Here is a 22,189-nt window from a genome sequence, read left to right as displayed (position 1 = left end):
TTTGTGTAAACTAATGAATTATAGTTACGAGCTAATTGAAGAGATGACTATTTTTATAATTATTCAAAAATATCATTATCTGCCTTATACCAAGTTATTTTCCTTGGTATATTTTATTTCATTATGACAATATTCTATCATATAAGATGCTCCTACAATAACTTTATTATAATGACAAATAAAAACTATGCATATCTAAGTGGAAACAAATTTAAAAACTTAACTTGTGGGAAGTCATGTTGAATCTTTTTAAGTTGATTCAAAATAAAAATACCATTCTAATTTAAAAGTTGGTGAAAATGTTTCTTCAGCTTTAACTAAGGCAAGATATTCACAAAAAAGATACTGAATACTATAAGTTTCAAAATATTTATAAAGCTTGTCAGATGACATAGCATTAGGGCAGCCAGATGAAACTGTCATTTGGAGAATCATGGACTAACATAGAGAATACAGATTAGTTCCTTTAATAAATATAAAACTATTTGATAAACATACAGAGAAAGTTCAAGCAAATATGCAGAGTGCATACAGAGCAATTTTAATATTTAACCAACCTGGAATGTGAACATTATTGATTTGATTAAGAGGTACTCCTCGCACATATCCATACAGGGAGACTTTCCGGTTAGCCTTGGGGTTTTGACGGATTAGATCTGGCGGAGTTAAATCTTCCAGCCTGTCAGCTAAAAGAAAAATATGACATTATATGCATGCATGTTTTAAAAACAAATATAATAAAAACCTTAACTTCAGGTATTCACGATTGAGGTTTAACATCTCACTTCTTACGTGTATTAAGTAAGTAAGTAAGTAAGTAAGTAATTTTATTTGCCCAGCAGATTTGTACAATTGTAAAAAACAAGCACAGATATAGGACACGTCAATGTTATATAAAGAAATGATAAATACTAAGTACATGTTTAAATACAAAGAAACTCATGGGACAAGAAGTTCATTAATAGAATAAAACATTTTACAGAGTAAATATTTCTGAAGGTTGAGCTTAAATATAGGCAGCTTATGTTGTGCTTTCAGTTCTTTAGGAAGTTTATTAAAAATCCTGAGGCCCATATGTTTAGGTCCATGGGCGGTGGTACAGGTTCTGACAAAGTTTTGGTGGAGGTCAGCAGAATGCCTTGTGTTATAATTGTGAACGTTGGCATTGGAAAGATAACTAGAGAAGTTGCTTTTGACATACAAAGATGCGCAATACATATACACGCAGGGAATGGGTAAAATTTTCAATTTTTTAAAGAGGGGACGACAGGATGCTGCATGAGTAGCAAGGCAAATAAGTCGGATGATCCGTTTTTGAATTTTAAATATAATATTTGCATTAGGTGTAGGGCCCCATAAAAGAATACTATAAACAACATGAGAGTAAAATTCACTATAATAAAGAGACAATAAGACCTCAGTATTGACGGTATGCCTAATGAATCTGATAAGATGACAGAGTGAACTCAACTTATTACGAAGTTTGAGAATATGGTCATCCCAAGACAGACGACTGTCAATAGAGATGCCTAGAAAACATGATTTACTTTTTTGTACAATAAGTTCGTTATCAATATTTACAGTTATGCAAGCAGCTGATTTATTCTTATTAGCAAAGTAAATTAAAGAAGATTTACTAACATTGAGGAGGAGGGAATTGAGGAGACACCACTCATGTAACAGCTGGGTAACGGAAACAGAGGTTAATATTAGTGTGTCTACAGAGGAGGCAGACACGAGGACATTTGTGTCATCAGCATAGACGACAGGCAGCACGCCTGGTACAGAGTTCAGTAATGTTGGTAGATCATTTACGTACATAAGGAACAAGATTGGGCCCAGGACAGATCCCTGGGGTACACCACATAGAACACTTTTTACTGGAGAAAGGAACTCTCTTCCTTGTTTACTTAAGGCTACACATTGTTTTCTGTCCAGGAGATAGGATCTAACCCAGTCTAGGGAAGTCCCTCTTATTCCCAGGCATTCAATTTTTCGAAGTAAGAGGTTGTGATTGACAGCATCAAACGCCTTTGAAAAATCGAAAAATAAGGCAAGAGATTCAGATCTATTGTCAAGATCAGAAGTTATTTTGTTAACTGCTTGATATATAGCTGTGGATGTAGACCTGAGTTTCCTGAAGCCATGTTGGTTGGGAGAAAGTAAGTTATGGGATTCCAGAAATAATATTAAGCGATTGTAAAAAATTAATTCAAATATTTTACCGAATTGGTTGAGCAATGAAATGGGCCGATAAGAATTCATATCGTCTTTAGGTCCTTTGCCCTTGTAGAGGGGCAAGACTTTCGCTACTTTCAAGGTGGCAGGGAATTTCCCTACCTTTAGAGATTTGTTAATTAAAAATAATAATGGATGCTTAATTGCCTCGTAAGATTTCTTAAAAATAGTGGCTGGTATTCCATCAAGACCTGCAGAGTATTTATTACTAATTTTGGACATTGCCTTAGTTAATTCATGTTCCGAACAGGGATATAAGAATAGCGAGTTACAAGAGTTGGAAATAAGGGGATATTTGCCACTGTTACACTGATTTGTAGGAGTTATCTGAGATAGGTAATGTTCATTGAGGGAGGATGCCATCTGTATAGTATTTTGATTGAGCTTTCCAGAAGTATTACGAAGTACAATGTCAGAGTTGACATTTGAGATAGATTTGGATTCATTAATTATTTTCCAGGCTTCCCTAGATTTGTTAGAGGCATTAGTAATTCGAGAATTGTTATATGATCGTTTGGCATTGTAAAGAATAGTCCTGTATTCCTTTTTCAAAGTGGAGTATTCGTGTTGACTGGAGGAGTCAGTTTTATTTCTAAAATATGCTGCTAAATCTTTCATGTACCTTGCAAGATTACGAATTTCATCGGTAACCCAGGGTTTCTTATTATGATATAAAACTGAGGTTTTGAACCTAATTGGCCCAATGGGAAAACAAAAATTGAAGTATTCAAGGTAAGTAGAATAGAAGTAAAGAAAGTTGTCGTCAAAACAGTAATCGCTGTAAACATTCGACCAGTCATGGGAGCCTAGCCGCTCAAAGAAGTTAGAAATATTCTCATCGGAAAATTTTCTTCTGAAAATGGTCTTGCTGTTACTATTATCACTGAAGGTGAAAGTGGCTAGAAGAGGAAAATGGTCAGAAATATGAGACTCGATTGTTACGGTTTCAGATAACTCTGCACTGGAATTTGTAAGAACTACATCTAGAAGAGTAGAAGTAGTTCTGCAAACTCTAGTGGCTACCATATTAGTAACAGAAAGGCCAAAGGAAGACAGAATGTCAAACAGATCATATTTAGCTTTAGAGCTTTCTAGTAGGTTGCAGTTGAAGTCGCCGGTTATAATCAGCAACGGGTTAGGAATAGACTTATGGATTAATTCCAACAATGTATAAAATTTAGAAAGGAACACGTCAAAATCACTGGCTGGAGAACGATAAATCGTAACAATTATATAATCACGGTTGTTTCCTTTGATACGAGACAGACTGGACTCGAACAGGTGATCTTCATTAAGGGGATTGGAGAACTGGATAAGTGGCACTGAGGAATATGTCAGTCTCACAGACACTAGGATTAATACACCACCATTTTTACTTGTTGCTCGGCAAAAAGCATCGGCGAGAACGTAACCAGTAAGTCGGAACAAAAGCAGTTCCCCCTTCTGAAGCCAGTGCTCATTTACACAAATCACATCAGGGTTATGTTCACTCGTAAATACTTCAAGGTCAATCAGTTTATTGCGCAAACACTGAATGTTAATATGGAGAATCTTTAATTGCGTAGTTATCCTGCCGCAATTTCCGGGCGGAGTCTCCGAAAAGAATAATTTCCGATACAGATATTTTTTGGCCAGAACTCTGGGGTAAGGAGCTTTTCACGTAAATCTTGATTCACCGACAAATGAAAGGAGGCGTAATTGCCTCTGGTTACCTTAAGTTGCTCAATGTCTACAGCAGAATCAAGAAGATCCGGCAAATTAACCTTCAGATAGGACATGATTTCGTCTTTCGTCGTGTCAGGAAGAAAATTCCAGACATGAACATGAGAACGCCGCGAGATGCCGGAGATAGAGCTCTTGTTATTGGAGGAGCCCATAATAGGTGGTCGGCGTCGCCGCTTTTTCACTTCAATGAAGCCGTCGTTAGGAGAATTGGAAGAAGGATTAGGTGAAATAGTTACACTCGGTTGGGAGATGATCGCTTCAGAAGAAGTTTCAGATGATATTATCTGTATATATTGATTTCATATTATCTGTTTCACTGCTTTGTAAAATCAGCATATGGATGTCATAGAGAAAATAAGATAATTCAAACAAAATTTACACAGAAATATAGCATAAACCTTACCTAATATATAAGGATGAGTGGTTCTCCATGTCAGTGGCCTGAATTTCATTACAGAAATGAACCTCCCAAGGTTTTTCACTTCATTTTTCATGTACTCTCCATGTAACTGCCCAGACAAATAAAACAGCTTAGCTCCTGGATAAACCTAAAGAAGAAATAATTGATAAATTTACTTAGAATATTTAACTCAAATGAAAAAAAATTATGAATTGCGCGTTTCATTAAATGCCAAAAAGCTAGGGGCTGAAAAAGTGGGAAATAAATCATCAAAACATGACAAATTCATCCCCAACAAGAAGAGGACAATGGACCAGGGAGCCAAACATGGCCATGAACCTGAATTTTGCTCACATTTTTTATGGAACTAATGATTCAAAGCAGGGGTGTAAAAATATTTTTAAGGCCTATTTTATTATTTTACAAATGAAATGCTCGATAGGATCATAAAATAAATCATGGAAAGTTGGCTTACAAATGAGAAGCACTAACTGTAAATAATAAAAAAGCCTACAAGGCTTAAAATTCATGCATACATTTTCATTATGGAAGGTTCCCTATTTTAAGTATGACTTAATCTTTAACCAATTTTGACTGCTTTTTTTCTTTTCACTGTTTAAAGTAATATAAATCAATATTAAAATGAAAAAACATGCAGCTAAGATCAGTCAACAGCTGTGTCAAGTTCCATTAAATGATTTCGAAAAAATGCTGCCATTGTAAAACCAAAAACATAATAGGTTTTGCTGGGATATAATGAAACACCCCTGTCAAATCATCAACTTTACGCTAAGCGCATTAATGCTCCATGAATTCACACAATGGCACATGCAAATGGAGACATTTAGAGATGAATTCACACACAATTATTCCTCTAATAACTGGTGACCTAACACCACCTGCCATATAACCTCATAGTGACCTACAGAAGAAAATTACCTGTAAAAGAATAATTAACATAAGGAATCCATTTTTCCACATTTTTAAAACTACCAATAATCTTTAACATTTATAATCAAATCATTTTGATTTGTTTTAAAGGCCTCTGCCATAGACAATAAATTCAAACCCCACATTATTATGTAGAAGTAATTGCATCTAGTAAATTCATTCAATACAAGTTTTGGCTAAGCTTTTTGGCCATATCATATGGCTTTTTAGAAGTATAATGTCAACAAAGTAAACATTAAAAAATATTATGATATGCTATTGTAAGCATGGGAATAGAGTTTTTCATGGAACTAAAATTATGACAATGAAGAGGCAAGACTAAATATTAGAACAGATTAAAGATATAGTTAGGAGGGAGATGGGACTAGAAATAAGGATGTGTACAATATCATTAAATATAATATGAATCCTCGAGTATGTGAGAGGAAGAAAAATTAACAGCTAAGGCCACATTATATGAAGGAATTATAAATTGAAAGATTTAAATTAAATTAGATTTCATACAAAGCTACTTAGGCAGAGGAAAATATTTCAGGAATTGACTATCTAGCACATGGGCAAAAAAATCAGTATCCTGAGGGTATGGGCTAGGAATAGAAGCCATTGGAGAAAACAGCCAGCCAAATTTAAGGACCTATCATGATACTATGAAATAATATTAATACATTAGAAGAAATAAAGATGTAATACTATTTATATGTATAAGTCCTTAAGTTTACTTAAGCATTAACCGATAGCCAAATATAGTGTGCTTATATATAAATTCACCATAAAACAACGCCTTCCCATTTACAATCCTTTAAATATGAAGTTTGTTAGAATCACTGTTTATTTATGACATTCGAATAATGGTTGGAAAATTACCTCAGTCCAAAAGCGGTGCTTCAACTGTCTTTTCTTTTTACGAAGAGCTTTGTTGTCACGCAAGGCATCAAGATGTGTAAGTACACCCATTATTTTGGGCATACCATGAACCTAAAGGGAGAGAATTTTGTACAAAAAAGTACTGTAATTAGTTGAGGTTTTAGGGTTACATAACATCATAAATGATAGTAATAATAATTACCACATTTATAAGAAATCATTAATAATCATGTTAAATGTCATGCGTTTGGCTATTTTAGGCACTTGGATTTGTGAGAAATGGCCATTAATAATTTAAAAAAATATATTAATCCTTTTCTACCTCACCAAGTTACAACTTCATTGAGTGCTCTAGATATTTTGATTTTTTCTGAGTTTTTTTCCAAGAGTTTCTTTCCTCTAATTCTTAGCATTACTTTCACCTCACTTTCTTTGTTCTTATCAAGGAATCAATGACTTCTCTATGATGCTTCTATTATTCCCTTCTGTTTGCTCAATTGGGCCAGTCTTAAGCATTCTGTCATTGGATCTTGGAAAAGTAGTGAAATTGATGGAGTGGAAATAAAGTTTCTCTGATGATAATTAAAGTGGAGCTGTCTTTGTCCATCAGCAATATGGTGACATTCCTTTGGTTCTGAAGTTTCTTTGGAGTCTATCTTTCTGCACCTCAGATATCATACCTGGGTGGCCTGGTGTAGCAACGAATGAGCACCATCTTCCCTGATCTTTTCAGCAAGTTCCTTTGGTAGCTAGTGGACTCCACACTAATGTTCATTCAAAATGAATGTAAAAGCTATCACACACTTGATCAATTCTAGGATGATAAAAAGACACTTGAATAATACAGAAGTTCCAGCAGTGTCTAGTAGTATATCTGTCAATTTGCTGACAAAATGATTCTTTTCATGACCATTTGTTTGATGTCTCCCACTTCCCTTCCCAAACTCCTAGATATGTGACACTGGACTGCTGTTGAAGCTGTGCAGGAGTAGTCTTGCCATATCATCTTTGCTGTTTCCCAATTTGCAGCTCTCAATACCTTGCTCAACTGCAGATTAAAATTGTAGTTGTTCCAACACACGTAGGGAGACTGACATTAAGTGAACATGAGAGCATATAGTGGACCTATACCCATTCTCCAAGTAAGCCATCAATGATGCTGGTGAATTCATTTGGCTGCTTTAGTATTCAGCTGGTGTTTTACTTCAATACAAAATGTATTCATGTTTATGCAGCATAGGCAGTTGGCTAAGGAAGACCATTCTCCTCTCCTTGTCCTGCAGCTGCTCTTATTTTCCAATCTGCCAGTGGATTTGCCCCTCTTAAGAACATATTAGTTTGATGACTTTCATGGAATTGGTTTATTGAGCTCTATATTTCTTTTGGGCTCTCACTGCATGCATTTACTTTTTCACTTTTTCAAATGACAATTTCACAGGCAGTACCTTCAGTTATCTCTGAGCACGTGCAAAGCAAACCAGAACACAATAATGAATGTGAAGTAAAAGTAATAATTAATACCACAGAGAACTTCAATGTAGATAAGTGGACAAAAAAGTCTGAAGAGGGTGCTCACAGAATTGCATTACATATTATAAATATAGGATGGTGGTTATGGATTTCTGATTAATGAATACTCACTGCCAGTTAAACATGGCTCATTCAGCCTTTGAAGAGTACTAAGCCATATTTCAATGCAACAATTTCAGAGTGTAAAAATCATTCGCCTTGACTGGGATTCGAACCCAGATCCCTCAATATACGGTCGAGTGCTTTAGCCACTTAAGCTATCGAGGCACGAGCCTCGATAGCTTAAGTGGCTAAAGCACTCGACCGTATATTGAGGGATCTGGGTTCGAATCCCAGTCAAGGCGAATGATTTTTACACTCTGAAATTGTTGCATTGAAATGCACATTAGCGGATGACTCCGTTAAAAGTTACTGTTGCGGCATCTCCCGCAGTTTCTTTGGAATAAGCCATATTTATTTATAGCTTTTTGAGTGAAATAATCTAATTTTTAAGATTGAAGAATGATAAAAAAATTATGCATTATCAGTTGCATTGGGTATATCAGAACATCACGTCAGCTCATGTATTGTATAGAAGTGGCCCACCAAGCAAAAAATACTTTATTCGTACATTTAAGTGAGCTCTTTCTCACTGTAGATTAGTGAAGACTCACTTGGCAGATTCCATTATGATTTTTAAATTTCACAACAATGGTTTCGTCACAAGGCAACACCAACAGGTATGATGTCGCATCAGGCATGAAAGACTTCCACCAACTTATGCCTGAGACAGTGTCTCATACTTTCTCCCTTGTACCTGATACTCAGACCCCCCAAGTCAAAAAATTTTACATCCCTCCCTTGGGCCAGCTGAAGAGGGCACAACATAGGAAGAAATTAACATACAGAGTAAAGTACTCAGTTGATTGAATTGAAGTCACTGCTTTAATCTATTCCGTTTACATGCAATCTCATGGCTTTACCATTGATTTAGCATACATCCTGGCGACACACAAAACCAAGTTTCATAGTTACAATTTAGACATCGGCTTTATGCTAACTTTTTAAGTTTAAGTCGATGTGATAAACAAGTATTTATAAGGCCACTCCTAAATGCTTGAAGGGGTCGAGTTTACATTGAACGCTTACTTTGCCTATGGCTTAAAAGTGGACCAAACCAGACCAATTGAACAGATGAGGTCAATTCTACCACATACCTGGCATATGTTTAAGAATTCAAATATTTCCATTTCAAATCCAAAAGACGCATCCACTAACAGAAGCACTAAATCGGCAACCTTGGCTATATCAATCATGCAGTTTATGTCATTGTTGCACTCAATTATGGTCAGCCTCCTCTTCTTACCTACAATGAATAGGAATTATAGACACGTTTCTTAATATCAAATTTATGAATAAGCCTGAAATAAAATTACCTGAAACGATGGTAACGGGGCCCTTAATACTTGTGAGTGGCTGTTTGGCAAAATTTTTAACTAAGCACTGAATCAGAGTACTTTTCCCCACCTTAGGAGGGCCAACCACAGCTATGACTACTGGTGGCGGTTCGACAGGCGATCGATCAATCAATGGTATATGCTGTTTCCTAGTTTCAATGTCCTGGGTTCTGGAAATTTAACCGGATTAGGTTCGGGCGTCAAAATTCATAAGTACCGGTTAAAGGTATACATCTGTTACAATTAATTTCCCTAGGTCAAGTCTGGCAGAATTCAAAGACTCTTCTTCGAATACGGAAACATACCTTCGAAACTGCCTTTCTGCTTTAACAACCGAATTAAAAGTGAAGGCTTTCGGATTCCTCTGTTTGGCACTTAATTCTTGCTCATGGGGAGTTTTCATTTTCTTCTTCTCCGACTTCCTACCTACATTTCAAGGGAATATATTAGCACAACATAATGCAGTCAACACCAGTATCCAACTTTGGGTAATTACCTGCACGCCTTTCGCGATGAGTTTTCCTCTTATCCAAATCTGATACTTCATTGCCAGCCATGGTGTACTGTCTCCTTTTTCAACACCTCAATAAAAACGTTTTATACTTTCAAAGTAATTAACGATAATCCTACAATTTGCATATGTTGACAAATATATTACTTTGATTTTTGATTAATATTATTAATTTGATTTTTAACCGTCAGAAAACCGATAGCACTTGCAGAGTCACATAACTTTTTCCAAAGCGAAACAGACGAGCACACCGCACACTATCTTTCACTGTTTGGCCACATGCGACACATGCTCCCAAATACCTTTGACGAAGGGAATGTCAACATTGGACTATGGACAAAGGAATGATAGTATAACCAGAATCAGGATAAGCGGAACAGAATAATGGACCAAGGGAAATTCAAATGTCTGAAACAATAACGTCTTTCTATAAACAAAGAAAGTAAAATAAATCATAGTGTGCGGTGTGATTTCGTGTGCTGTAATTTTATCTGTCGTATTAATTTTCTAACCAAATATCTGAGAGACCAACAATCGTCATGGATGACGCAAATCCTGGGGATAAAGAAAATACGTTAACACATTTAAGGTAAAATACTTTAATATTATTTATTTTATTATCTGCATCGGTTATTCTTAAACTGAACTTTGAAATCAAGGGAAAACATGGCTGTTTATAGAAAATTAGCTCAGGTAGTATCCTACAGTTTTATTCACGAAGAAACAGAAACCAGACACCTTGTAGAGCAGTGCAAAACAAAATAATATAAGATTTATAATTGCATGGCATTGACACACTTTCCAATAATAAAAATAAATAGCACAATTTGGGCCATATATTGCATGGTATCAAAAGGGAAAGTTGAGAGAATGCACCAACAAAAGGTTTATGATGAATGTATAATACGGCTTTTAAAACTTAGAAACGAGATCAAAGATATTTGACTTCATGTAGGATCCTTTTAATAATTCATATCACAGAAATTTTTTAATTGTCGTAATAGAATAAAGTAAGAGAGTACACTGGTAGTTCCTGGTAAATCATCTTCAATAGTTTATCACTATTACTAACAATGTTTACATTAGTGTATCAAGAACAATTTGTAAGAGAGTAAAAAGATGATACAAATTCTGAAGATATGACAACACAGGAATAATACAGTTTAATAATTAACAAGATAATAAAAAACCATGTAAAGTTGAAACAAGTTTATTTAGGACTTTCCATCAAAATACAATTAATTGAATTAAATTATTTATTGTGGCGCAACACCCTCTTCCAAAAACAATACTTAGAAAATGAAAAGTAAATACGATAACGACTAAAATAATATAGAAATATTTAAAAGTGGGGCAAATGAGAAAGGGAAATAACACATGCCATATGAGCAGATAGTCGTACAGGATGCCATTCACTTGTGATGATGCTAACATTTATTAAGAGATGAGCGAAAGGTATCTGCTTTTACAGCTATAACAGAAAAAATTCTCATAAGTGGTAGGGGTGAATAAAGCATGTGCTCATTTCAAAATATTTGTAAAAGAAATAAGCTCTTGCTTCCTGTACTATGGAGTCTCAACTTCTCTTCAGAATCACATTGTTCCCACGAGGAGTTGTGTGTATTCATTAGGGGTCATTGCACATTAAACTTTAGCCATTGTCTTTAAAGATTGGCCTTTGCAACCTAGGCATAGATTTTTCTGTGGCCATCTGTTATTATCTTGCCACATTATTGACTACTTGTTCATCAGAAATTAACTTATGTTAGATTTACATTTAATGTTGATGGTAATTTTGATATAAAATAAATATCTTCAATGTTCTAAATCAGGAATAAGATAGAAAGTTGGCGTGAGGAGAGATATGAAAAATTATGTTCTCGACTTCTGAAAGTCAGGGAAGGAAATGAAAACCAGGAGCATTTTGTATCACCTTCCATTTTGGGGATGAAGTGCCCTAAGAAGCTAAGTGAGAGAGTTACCCATCCAGAGTGCGAAATCCATGGCCAAAGAAAAATATTCGGTCACTTGCAGCCAAACGGCAGACCTAGGAAATCAGGTGAGTGTGCCTCTAAATAGTCCTTTTTAAATATTTCATGGTAAAATATTTTTTCTTATTTATTGTTGTACTCTAAATAAAGCTCATGGTTCAATATTATATACACCGAGCCAACATACTTGGATAGGCTAAAAGCCACCATGATCAACCCAAGGGTTGGCCTGGATTGACTGTGCTAGCCAGTTGAAAATGTGGCTATGCACATTTTTTGCTGCTTTCCTAATGTTATTTGTCGCGATTGGTTATATAATGGTAATATTTATTTTCAGAGATTATTGAGAAGTATGCTAGGTTAATTCAAATTTAATATGTGGGTGAAGTTTATGGACAAAGTAATTATATAAATACTAGCAAACCATCTTTAACTATCTATTTTTCATTATGATACCTTCTCTTGTGTTTGAAATGGATACTATAGAGAAATATTAACTTTGGCTAGTGAAAATTGGAAAATATTCTTTTTTCATCCATTAAGATGTAGTGGGATCTGTGTATAAGACCACATATATAATTAGGCAGGAAACTTTAATTAAATGTGCCTTGCTGAATAATAATCTCTTCATGTTTGAATTTAGCTTAATGATTAGTCGTCTTGAATCTTGAGTATTGGTTCTCATAAGTTTCTGACTGTAGTTTGCTGAATAAGATTTTAATTCGCCAACTTGTTAGATTGTTACCACCTTGAAAAAGTGAGCACTTCATAGATTGATGTCTACTTTAAGGTACTTTCAAGTCAGCTAAGCTCGGGAGGAGAGATGGGGTAAAATTTTATTGATTGGAATGAACAAAACTTTATAATTAATGGTTTCTGGCGTAACTTGATGGAACCGATTCAGTATAAATAAATGAAAGGATTAACTTTGTAGTTCCACACGAAAACGATTTATTCACACGACCCGGGTTTCGAAGTAAAACTTCATCATCATTTTTACTAATGTAGAGAGCTCACCTGATGATGAAGTTTTACTTCGAAACCCGGGTCGTGTGAATAAATCGTTTTCGTGTGGAACTACAAAGTTAGTCCTTTCATTTATTTAGAACAAAACTTTGTTATATTCCATTCAGTTTTACAGTACTAGATTCATTAGCCAAGCCTCATTTTCCCTGTAAAAGTAATAGAGGAAACCAGTGTCATCCCTGCAGGTAGGAAATATCATCGCATCACAATAGGAACCTCGGGGATTGAAAAACCTTGACAAAAAGGAGACTAAACATAAGTATGACCAGAGAAGACATTTGGCTTAGAGGAGACATAGGAGCGGGGTACAAGGAACAGTAGTAAAAGGAAAAGAATTTTATGATATTTTATGGAATGGGGAGCAAACATAAATACTAAGAGTCTTATATTTAAAGACAGCTAACTTAATTAACAAAAATATATTCTGTATACTTCATTTTGCATTTCAACATTTCCTCAAATATCCACCTTTGGGCATATGTCATTTCAGCTCATCGGAATGACTGGCTTAAAAATCAAACTTTGGTGTACATCTTTACTTCTGCTCATAAATCTATACCTTTCCCCTAAACCATTACAATCATCATTACTTTATTGATGTTCCTTTTCTGATGCACTACTCATATGATTTAAATTGTAAACTAAATAAGTATCTGTGGTGTTTTCTTGAACTTTATACGGTATCACCTTTTCTGTGTGGGTGGTAATTTTTAAATGCTGGACAGTTTATGATTGTGTCTCTCGCAATTCATCTGCTTGTAGAACCTGAAATTGCATTTTGCTCAATTTTTCTATCATGACATTTGAAGAACAATGGTAGTGTTTGTCATCCATCATCATGATATTTATTATCTTAATCTACTGGTTAAGGTAGATTTTCAATGTACACAAGTTACCAAGCCATTCTGGAATAATTTCCGTGCCTCTCCCATCTAAACATAACCCTACATCCTTCCTCCCTTCATTCTGTCCTACAGTCGCATTTATTAAACACGGTTTAGGTATCTCGTGGATGGACAGAAACTACCAAATGGTGATGGACAGTTCAAGAAATAAATTGTGGAGTTGTCTCAAGCAAATTCAACCTAACATCCAACTTTACAATAAGCCCGTCTTTAATTCCTAATATTCCCTTCATCTCGTCCAACATCCGTATCCTATTCCTGCCCCTTCCTTATTTGCCTAACATTCCTTCCTCTATCACAGTCCTCAACATCCCATTGCCAGTCAAAATTCTCTGCATCCATCTTTCCTGCTTCCTTTGAGTTTCTCCAAAAAAACCCAACAACAATGCCCTCACCTCCCCCATCATGCCTAGCTTTTCCTTATTTATTTTCGTTTCTGTCCACTTCAACTTTTCCTTTCTGTACAACGCATACAATGATACCTCATACTTTCAATAATTCTACCAATTTACTATAGCAAATGCTTATTTAAAATCTAAGAAACAGACATATGCTGATCATATACCAATCAACTTCTTCCTCTGTATGGTTGGCCAATGGCATGTAGATCTGAACAGTGACCAAGTTTGTCAGTTCAGATTTTACTTCTACTAATAATATTCTATCAGTCACTTGCTTTATGTTTCCCATGGTTCTTCCTACCTTCTTGCTTAATATTGTTATCATCCCTCACTGGCTCTCTTTCCCTTTGCTGTATATTAATCTATAACTATCACTCCAGTACCCACTATCCTTCCAACTTGCACAGCCCTAAAACATCTGTATTCCCTTTCTCCATCTCTTGCTTTACATTTTATACTATATTCCCTGATGTTCCTGTCCTCTAAGTTGTCCTTATACTCCATGTTCCAATTCTAACTAATTTGGTTATTTTCTGCATCTTTTGTGGTGCTGCAGTCGGTTTTGCTTTGCAAGGATTTCATGAGATGACTACTGTAGAAGCCTTGCTTCCCCTCCTGCCGGGCATGACACGGTTGATTGGGCTTAGTTCCATAGTTGTCTGAATCTATTTTCTGTATATTGTCTATCATGACATTCTGGAAATGAATAATTGAGGTGGTTTCCCATTGCCATCCTCAATAGTGTTTTTAAATTGACATAATTATTCAATGGCCACAGTCATTAAATTGGGATCAGATACCTTTGCAACCACCTCACTAAGGCACAGATGAAGTAGACAACCTGTTGTCTGGCTCATAACCTTTGAACTATCTGGCATGGGACCCCTACTAGGAGTCAATATCATTGCTCCTGCCAGCACAGCTCTAGTGGTCATGAGAATGCACAAGCCCTTCCACCTCATTAAGGTTGTGCATCATGGGGAGTGCATCATTGTTAAGGAGCTTTTGTTTGATTAGTAGTTCATGCTTTCTAGTTTCATATTTCTCAGATAATTGCATGCTGTAATGTATTAAATAAATGCACAACCATGTGTGTTGTGTTGTCCACTGTGCTTACCTAAGTATGTACTTATGAATATTTCTTTCATTTAATATAGTGTATATTTGTGGGGATTAATGAAACCCTCTTGTTCAAGGGCTGGTTTTGAGAAGTGAGAAATTCACTTTTTGCTATCTCTAGTTTCTCCTGGAGCATTTAAATGTGCATTTCCCCAAAAAATAATTCTCTGACTAGTGTTGTTATTTTTTATGGTAGATGAACTTTAGTTCCTCTCTACAATTATTGTTGCTATAATTTGACTTATGCTTGGTTTTACAGAAATAGAGATTGCTACCTTCCAATACTGATAAATGACGGAAAAGCAAATTGGATGTTATTGCACTCACTGTTTAAATTGGATATAAGGGTATAAGCTGCTTAGGGAACAAATATTTATACCAAGCAAAGTTTAATTTCCCACTTTAAGTATTCTCTAAAGTGAAAGCTCAAAAGCTAATTAATAATCTATTATACTATATTATTAAGTAAAGCATTCACATGAAAATTACTGCACATTTTACAATTTAATTGGTTTAATTTAAATTTTGTAGTTCAGTCAATTTTATATTAGAATTTTATTGAAAATTATATGACTCATCACCCTGTGAAATTGATGTATAGGGCTTTCATTGACGATCATGCAGTGAAGAATCGTCAATACTTCTAAGAAGAATAATATCTGTATAATAGCTGAAACAATAGTTAATCACGATAAATTCTGAAAAGAGAAAAATCACCAATAATTTTTCCAGCAAAATGACGTTTGAAAAGTGATTTTTTTCTTAGATATCCAGGAAAACTTAGGGACTTCTCTTTTCCATTTTATATACTCATATTATGGTGGCATTAGCATGTGCCTGTAATGCTGTCTAAGTCACTGATCTTCATGGTCCTCAAAGAGGAATTACAGCTAAATGTCATTTTGAAGCAACAATAGTCTTTAGTATAGATATATACTATTTTATGATTAATGATTCAGCGAAATATCTTTTTTTTCTCCATTTTGATGCTCATCTGTGGATGACTCTGTTAAAGTAATTGTAATGGCATCTCTCGCAGTTATTTGAATTTCTGTGCATGTCTTAAATCGGAGTAATCTTAACTTTTATCCTAGCTTCACTATCTGTGAAATTAGTTTGTTCTTATGTTTGAACTCTTTCTTATGTTTAAGGAATGAGGCATAGGGTGCCCAAAAAGTTTTCTGAAGGCCCTGCTGTTCGCCAAACCATCACAAGCAAACTTCGAGTTCTTCAGAACAATCCTTTCATGAACATTCATATTGGAAATAATTGTGAGGCTGTTGGTTTGAATGGCACTACCATAGCAAAGAGCCTTGATGTGTCCGATACTGAATCTCCAGAACCTATCTTCAGCACCCCTGCTGTTGGGAATAATCACCCTCAGTTCCCTGAGAGTATATCAGTGATTAAGCATGTGAAGTCACCCACCCATGTCATCCATTCAAAAACAGTGTTGAAATATGACTGAATTGTTATTATTCATCAATATTATATAATCAATCCTTGAATATAGATGTTATGTATTAACCATTTTACTTTAATGTCTTGGGACTGAATTTGCATATTTTTCTTTCTCAATCTCTTTACTAAAATATATTTTTTTATTTTTATTTATTGTGGTAAAATTCCTCATTAAATCTTTTATCACTCTCATAAATGCTATTATGTGGTTATTTTTCTAGAAATTACCATCTTTATGGGTAGTGTTTATTCATTGCTAGACGTGAAACATTAGACACTCCAGGGGAAGTGGTGATTTTCCAATAAAATAAAGCTTCTATCTTCCATTAAAATATAATTCAAAGTAAAATTATAAATATTTTTCTACAATTTTGAAGCTTCCTGATTGCATTATAGGTATTTACAGCCTAGAAATGTTTTCATTTCTCTATTCTGTTTCCTCTGACATATATGATGATTTCCATTCATTTTACTTATTAGCAGTCGAATTATTTTTGTTCTCTTTAAAAGACCTTTGTGAGCCCTGATTAAATATGACACGTATTTCAAATTGAAACGACTGTAACCATTGTTATAAGTTATAATAGATAAATGCAGCAGGAAACTACTGTATTAAATTATTGTATTAATTTTTCTTTTATGTTTATTCATATGAAAGTTTGTTAACATAAATAAATCTGTGTGATTAATGATGTTATGTCCTCAAAATTCTTTTTGGGAATCATTCCATTTTTTTAGTTTTTATTTTATGTCCACACTTGCTGCAGTATGATTCTGTAAAATTTTCTGAGTTTCCTCCACACATCATATAAGGTAAGAAGCAAAGTGGCCAGCACCTTAAAAAGATAATCAGCAAATATTATTTGGTAAAATTTTGATTGACATGCCATGTTCAATTTTGCTTGAATCTTTTAATGCCTCTTTGGGCCCATAATTTACGTAAGCTTTTCAGTCCAATATTTCATTTTAAATCTTATCCTGTCTATGTTAATTATGACATAAATTTTATTTACCAAAAAGTGTTGCATAAGAAAATTTATTTGGCATTTAAATAGTGCCATTATTATAATGCATGAAAGTGTTCGCCTAATTAAGAAATCCACTCATTGAGATAAAATTTTCTTGCAACACAGGAAAAATAATATTAAGGAATTTAACATAAGCTGGTTTTGATATGCACCTCAGAGGGGTGGCTTTTTAAATAATGAAATTGAATGCATTAAATTCATGCAGGTGTGCATGGCAGTTGTTACTTTTGTGAATTGTGACGTATGTTCTTCTGACACTTTTCCTCTTTTTTGAATTGTGAATGGCATGACCGTAATGACTGCTGTATTACAATAATTAATACTCAGTGCAAGTGCTCTTACCAAGCAACAACTAGCTTCCACTGGTTCACATAATGATATAATTGTAAAATATAAATATTTTGCGTTGTATTATTGAATATTTCAATTTACATAAAATATTTGCTGTTTTATTGAATATGTTATCCTAACAACTTGCTTTAATTAGTGTGCTTCAAACGTTCTTGTTAGTTATATCCCTCCTCTACTCTTTATTTTCTTTCTAAATATTTGGTAGTGGGACTCCCGAGTACTACCAAACTAGGCACATTATTGACCCAGATGAACTTTCTTTGCTGAGAGCAATGGTTTTTGCGCTAGCACCATATTTCATAAGAGATCTCCTGGTGCCAGTACCATCTCTTCAATTATCTCATGTGAATAAATAAGGAAAATATAGGCAAGTAAAGGTTTAGATGTTCCATTACACTAATCTAATTCCACATTGAGTCCCACTTCTCAAGTATTCAGTTCTTCCCACTGAAGATTTTTGGAAAAGAATCACAACTGTGAGTTATTTGTGTTATGGAAAGTATAAAATTGAAAAGCATACCCAAGTAAGCACATAGCACCAGCACTAGATTCAGAGAGAGACTTCTTGCTGATCCTTGCAATGGGTGTTTGGCACTCTCCACAAGTTTCACATAAAACAAGACCCTGAGAATTTTGCCACACCTCCACTAAAGGAAAATGTTTATGGGAAAAAATCAAGTTAGTTTTCTTGCTTCTATTAATAAATGCACCACTTAATGAACAGCAAGATCATATCACTCTTGGAAAAATAAGATAATTGTTTATCCCCTACTCTTTCATTATTAACTTGAACGAACTCCTCTAAGCCCAAGGGAGGTCATTATTTGTGATATTTCAATGTCTCACTTTTGTCTGGTTTCCTAAAGGTACCAAATTCATAATTTAAATATATCAGGCATAGGCATGAGAACATTTTAATGTAAGTAATAACAAGTAATTTTACATGCTAATTTTGCAAACATTTTCCATTTTAATGTATTACTATTATTTTTATACTAAAGATGCTTAATTCTTTGCTCGTAATTTGTTATATTTCTAATTTCATATTATTCCTAATCCATGCTTTTAGAGAATCTTGGGTTGGTTACCTTAAGGAATCGAGGTCGAAATATGTAATAGATTACTCAAAAGTTCAGCGAAGTCGTGGAATTAGTGTTTGTAATATATTTATTAGTTTACATATTATTTAATAAAAGATGTATGTAATTACTTTTAAAACTGAAAAATAAGGCAAATAAAATCATTGATTTTTCTGGAGTAGTGGCATACTTGTTTGCAGTCAACTTGCATAGACTTTTGTGCACATTGCTAGTCAACAATATAGTGCACCCAAGGACTATGAGAACTTCCCTGGTAGTCTGCAATCTTGACTCACTCACATACATGCAACTACAAATGTCCTGTCTGATGAAGGATTTTACTTTATTTTGGTTGAACAAGTCAAAGTGCTGACAAGAGAGAGGCATTATTTCCTGAGACTATTAAGAGGAGCGGTAGAAATAATGAAGACTATCAACAATTTTGACCATGAGGATGCCTACACCCTGGCTTCCACATGGAAAAGAGTGATTCCTATTGGCCGCCAAGAAAGAGACAATGAGAGAGCTCCGGGCCATCTCCTATATATGGTGACCAAATCATAACGCAGATTGCTTTCACCTGAAGACACCTTCAGGGCTGGGGGTGAAACAGTTGTCCATCAACACACCTAAATGACGGTAATTCCCAGAAGCAGCATGGATCCTTCATCAGATAGACATCACAGAAGTCTAAGGATTAAATATCCTATCTCTGTTTAATCACATTTCTTCTATACAATTATATTTGTACTGTTTGACTAAATATTTTCATTTTGCCACTTCACATTTCTCATGTATGTGTGGTCCATGATTATACAGGTAGCCAGTTCCATGACCAAATCCATAAATGCACGTGTGTATGAGCACTGCCTATGACCTATTCCATGATTTAAAAATGGACAATTGATATGTTATGTGGATGCAAACGTGTATTTCATGCACATTAGGTGTGTATATATATATCCATGCTAAAGTGTACTTGATAAGAATAAAATGTTTGGGGAAAATGTAAACATTTTTATGCCTTTTAAATACACACACATGTGCCCATGGACAAATGAGATAAGGAACTCTTATTGACTATAAAATCAATCATTGTGTTAGTGGTCAGTTGCTTGTGGTTCTAAAACTTTTTTCACCAAAACTTAATTCTAGTTTCTCAGAATTAATTTGGCCCTTACCTGTTGTTTCATACATTTTTTTGATCTTCTTTTCATTTGTGGTCTCCCTTATATGATCACCCATGGCTAATTCATCTTTATTATTTGATTTTTCCGTATTATTTATGGTATCTTTGCTGTTGATCTGACTATTTTCATTTTTTTCTCCTCCATGTTCTTTATTTTGTACACATGGCTTTAGCTCAGGGAACCGTGCTACTTGCACATTTGGATGGCTTTTACGAAGGTGTTCCACTAGTGGGACAGTATTATCACTTGAGCATTTGAGAGTCTCTCCACAGATAGTACACTTGACTGTATGTTCTGATTTGAAGTCATTTGTCTGCTTTCTGCCACTCAATGAACATTTTCCCATCTTTATTGAAGTCCACCTTTATACCAGAGCTATGGATTAAAATTGTATGTTGGTATTGAAAAAGTTGTTTCATAGATGGTAGCTCTTGAAATAAGGTTATCAAATATTAATTTACAGTAGATGTATAGAATTTGTCTTCCATTGAATGCATCATCATCTACCAGCTTGCACAATATGTAATTTGAATTTCATATTCATTAGTAAATATTTAGAAATACTATTGATGGTGAATATTAATCTAATAAAACGTAATTTGCCTATTGTTTATTGTAATTTAGGCTGAACATTATTTAATAACTAATGAGAACGTCTCTAAAGTACTTCTAAGGCAGTCAAAACTGGAAAAAAACAAGTGTAAAATCCAAAACACTCTATTTACCTTTCTGTCTTCTGTGCCAGATTCTCTATGAATTTTAAAAAATTCACTGTAAAACTTTTTGGCTTGCAAACTAGAACTACAGACTGTAAGACTCACAAAATTAAAATTTTGAGTAAGAGTAAAAATAGAAAAATAGCCTTTGCATTTTCACCTTATTCTGTTTAAATACATTGTGATATATTTAGCTGCTGATTTTAATTAGATTTTTTGCTCTGCTTCTGTGGCGACTTCAGTATCAATGCAAAAGATTGATAAATTGCTTATCTTCAGAAGAATAGCAAATTAGCTGAAAGGCCTCTTGACCCATTTCATAATTACATGTGATTTAATTTTTTCAATCGCTATTGACTAGGCACTCAATGACATATACCATTCATTCAGTTCATCAATTAATAAAAAGCTTGACAGTATGTGTGAATACTTTGTTCATTTAATTCCTATATAGGTTGTGCTTGGATGATTTAAATGTCCTTTTTGACTCATTGGATTGTGTTTAAGTTGCATTTTTCAAAAATCATGTGTCTAATATAGATACAAATTATACATCATTTCCCTATTCCATTCCCTTTAACCTCAATATTAGATACTCTTCAGACCCCACCCATATTCGTACTAATGCTGGATCTTCCCTGGATGGTATAATCCCCAGCATTTGTGAAAACAGAGTCAAACAAAAGTTCTCATGTTCTTGATTGTCTTCCTCTTCTCTCAAACCTTGGCAGGTGGTTTAAAATGAGAGATTCATAAATAAATATGGAATGTTATTATTCTTCTACGTCTTGATATAACTTTGCATGCAGATATTTTTCCATTTAGTGCTCCAGCTTCTCAAGAACTTTGCTAAGAAGTACATGCCTGGTGGGTAGGGGCAGAAGAAATGGCATACAATGCTTCAGCCTGATTATTGCTGAAACTTCTTCAATTCTCGGAATGAATGATTGTTACTTGTATCTGATCAGGAATGAAAGGGTTAGTCTTTCCGAGACTTAGTCTTCAGTTTGGATCTGCATTAATCTGGCAGTGTGTAGGTAGGTATTAAATTCTGGCCAAATATATTTTTTGTGAAGAGGTCTGGGTATTTTTGGCAAATGTACAACTTCTATCAAACCAAGGTCTTCATAGTGCTTGACATTAATTGCACACCCATGAGAAGGACACCATTGGCATTCCAGAATACAGTGAATATAATACTTCCCACATATCATCTGTCACCTTTGAGTCGAGGGTAAAAACATACTGAGCTTTCATCCGAAACTAT

At 34.6% G+C, this 22,189-nt stretch overlaps 2 protein-coding genes across 2 annotated transcripts in view; one reads left to right on the top strand and one right to left on the bottom strand.

The window, feature by feature from the left end:
- LOC139691766 (ribosome biogenesis protein BMS1 homolog) overlaps positions 1 to 9,872 on the bottom strand; it is a 28,330-nt gene extending 18,458 nt beyond the window's left edge. Inside the window, exons 1-7 of the mRNA XM_071589622.1 lie at positions 9,641 to 9,872; positions 9,450 to 9,570; positions 9,124 to 9,314; positions 8,905 to 9,053; positions 6,179 to 6,289; positions 4,367 to 4,511; positions 558 to 686 (exon numbers count right to left, since the gene is read on the bottom strand). Coding sequence (XP_071445723.1) covers positions 558 to 686; positions 4,367 to 4,511; positions 6,179 to 6,289; positions 8,905 to 9,053; positions 9,124 to 9,314; positions 9,450 to 9,570; positions 9,641 to 9,701 — 907 coding nt within the window. The 5' untranslated portion in view covers positions 9,702 to 9,872. The remainder of the gene's footprint in view (positions 1 to 557; positions 687 to 4,366; positions 4,512 to 6,178; positions 6,290 to 8,904; positions 9,054 to 9,123; positions 9,315 to 9,449; positions 9,571 to 9,640) is intronic.
- Positions 9,873 to 10,054: 182 nt separating this feature from the next.
- Positions 10,055 to 17,107, top strand: LOC139692309 (uncharacterized). Its single transcript, XM_071590417.1, has 3 exons — positions 10,055 to 10,244; positions 11,488 to 11,714; positions 16,249 to 17,107. The coding sequence occupies exons 1-3, from the start codon at positions 10,195 to 10,197 to the stop codon at positions 16,563 to 16,565; spliced, it is 594 nt and encodes a 197-aa protein (XP_071446518.1). The 5' UTR covers positions 10,055 to 10,194; the 3' UTR covers positions 16,566 to 17,107.
- The last annotated feature ends 5,082 nt before the right edge of the window (positions 17,108 to 22,189 follow it).

Source organism: Hetaerina americana, unplaced genomic scaffold, assembly GCF_022747635.1.
Source record: "Hetaerina americana unplaced genomic scaffold, ioHetAmer1.1.p SCAF_4, whole genome shotgun sequence".
Lineage (NCBI taxonomy): Eukaryota > Metazoa > Arthropoda > Insecta > Odonata > Calopterygidae > Hetaerina > Hetaerina americana.
The sequence above is the reverse complement of the archived record's forward strand: the minus strand, read 5'-3'. Positions and strand labels throughout refer to the sequence as shown.

Excerpts from the sequence above, each read along its gene's own strand:
- LOC139692309 (XM_071590417.1), top strand. The coding sequence starts at position 10,195 with ATGGATGACGCAAATCCTGGGGATAAAGAAAATACGTTAACACATTTA. Across the intron at positions 10,245-11,487 it reads AATACGTTAACACATTTAAG|GAATAAGATAGAAAGTTGGC; the intron begins GTAAAATACTTT and ends GTTCTAAATCAG. Across the intron at positions 11,715-16,248 it reads CGGCAGACCTAGGAAATCAG|GAATGAGGCATAGGGTGCCC; the intron begins GTGAGTGTGCCT and ends CTTATGTTTAAG.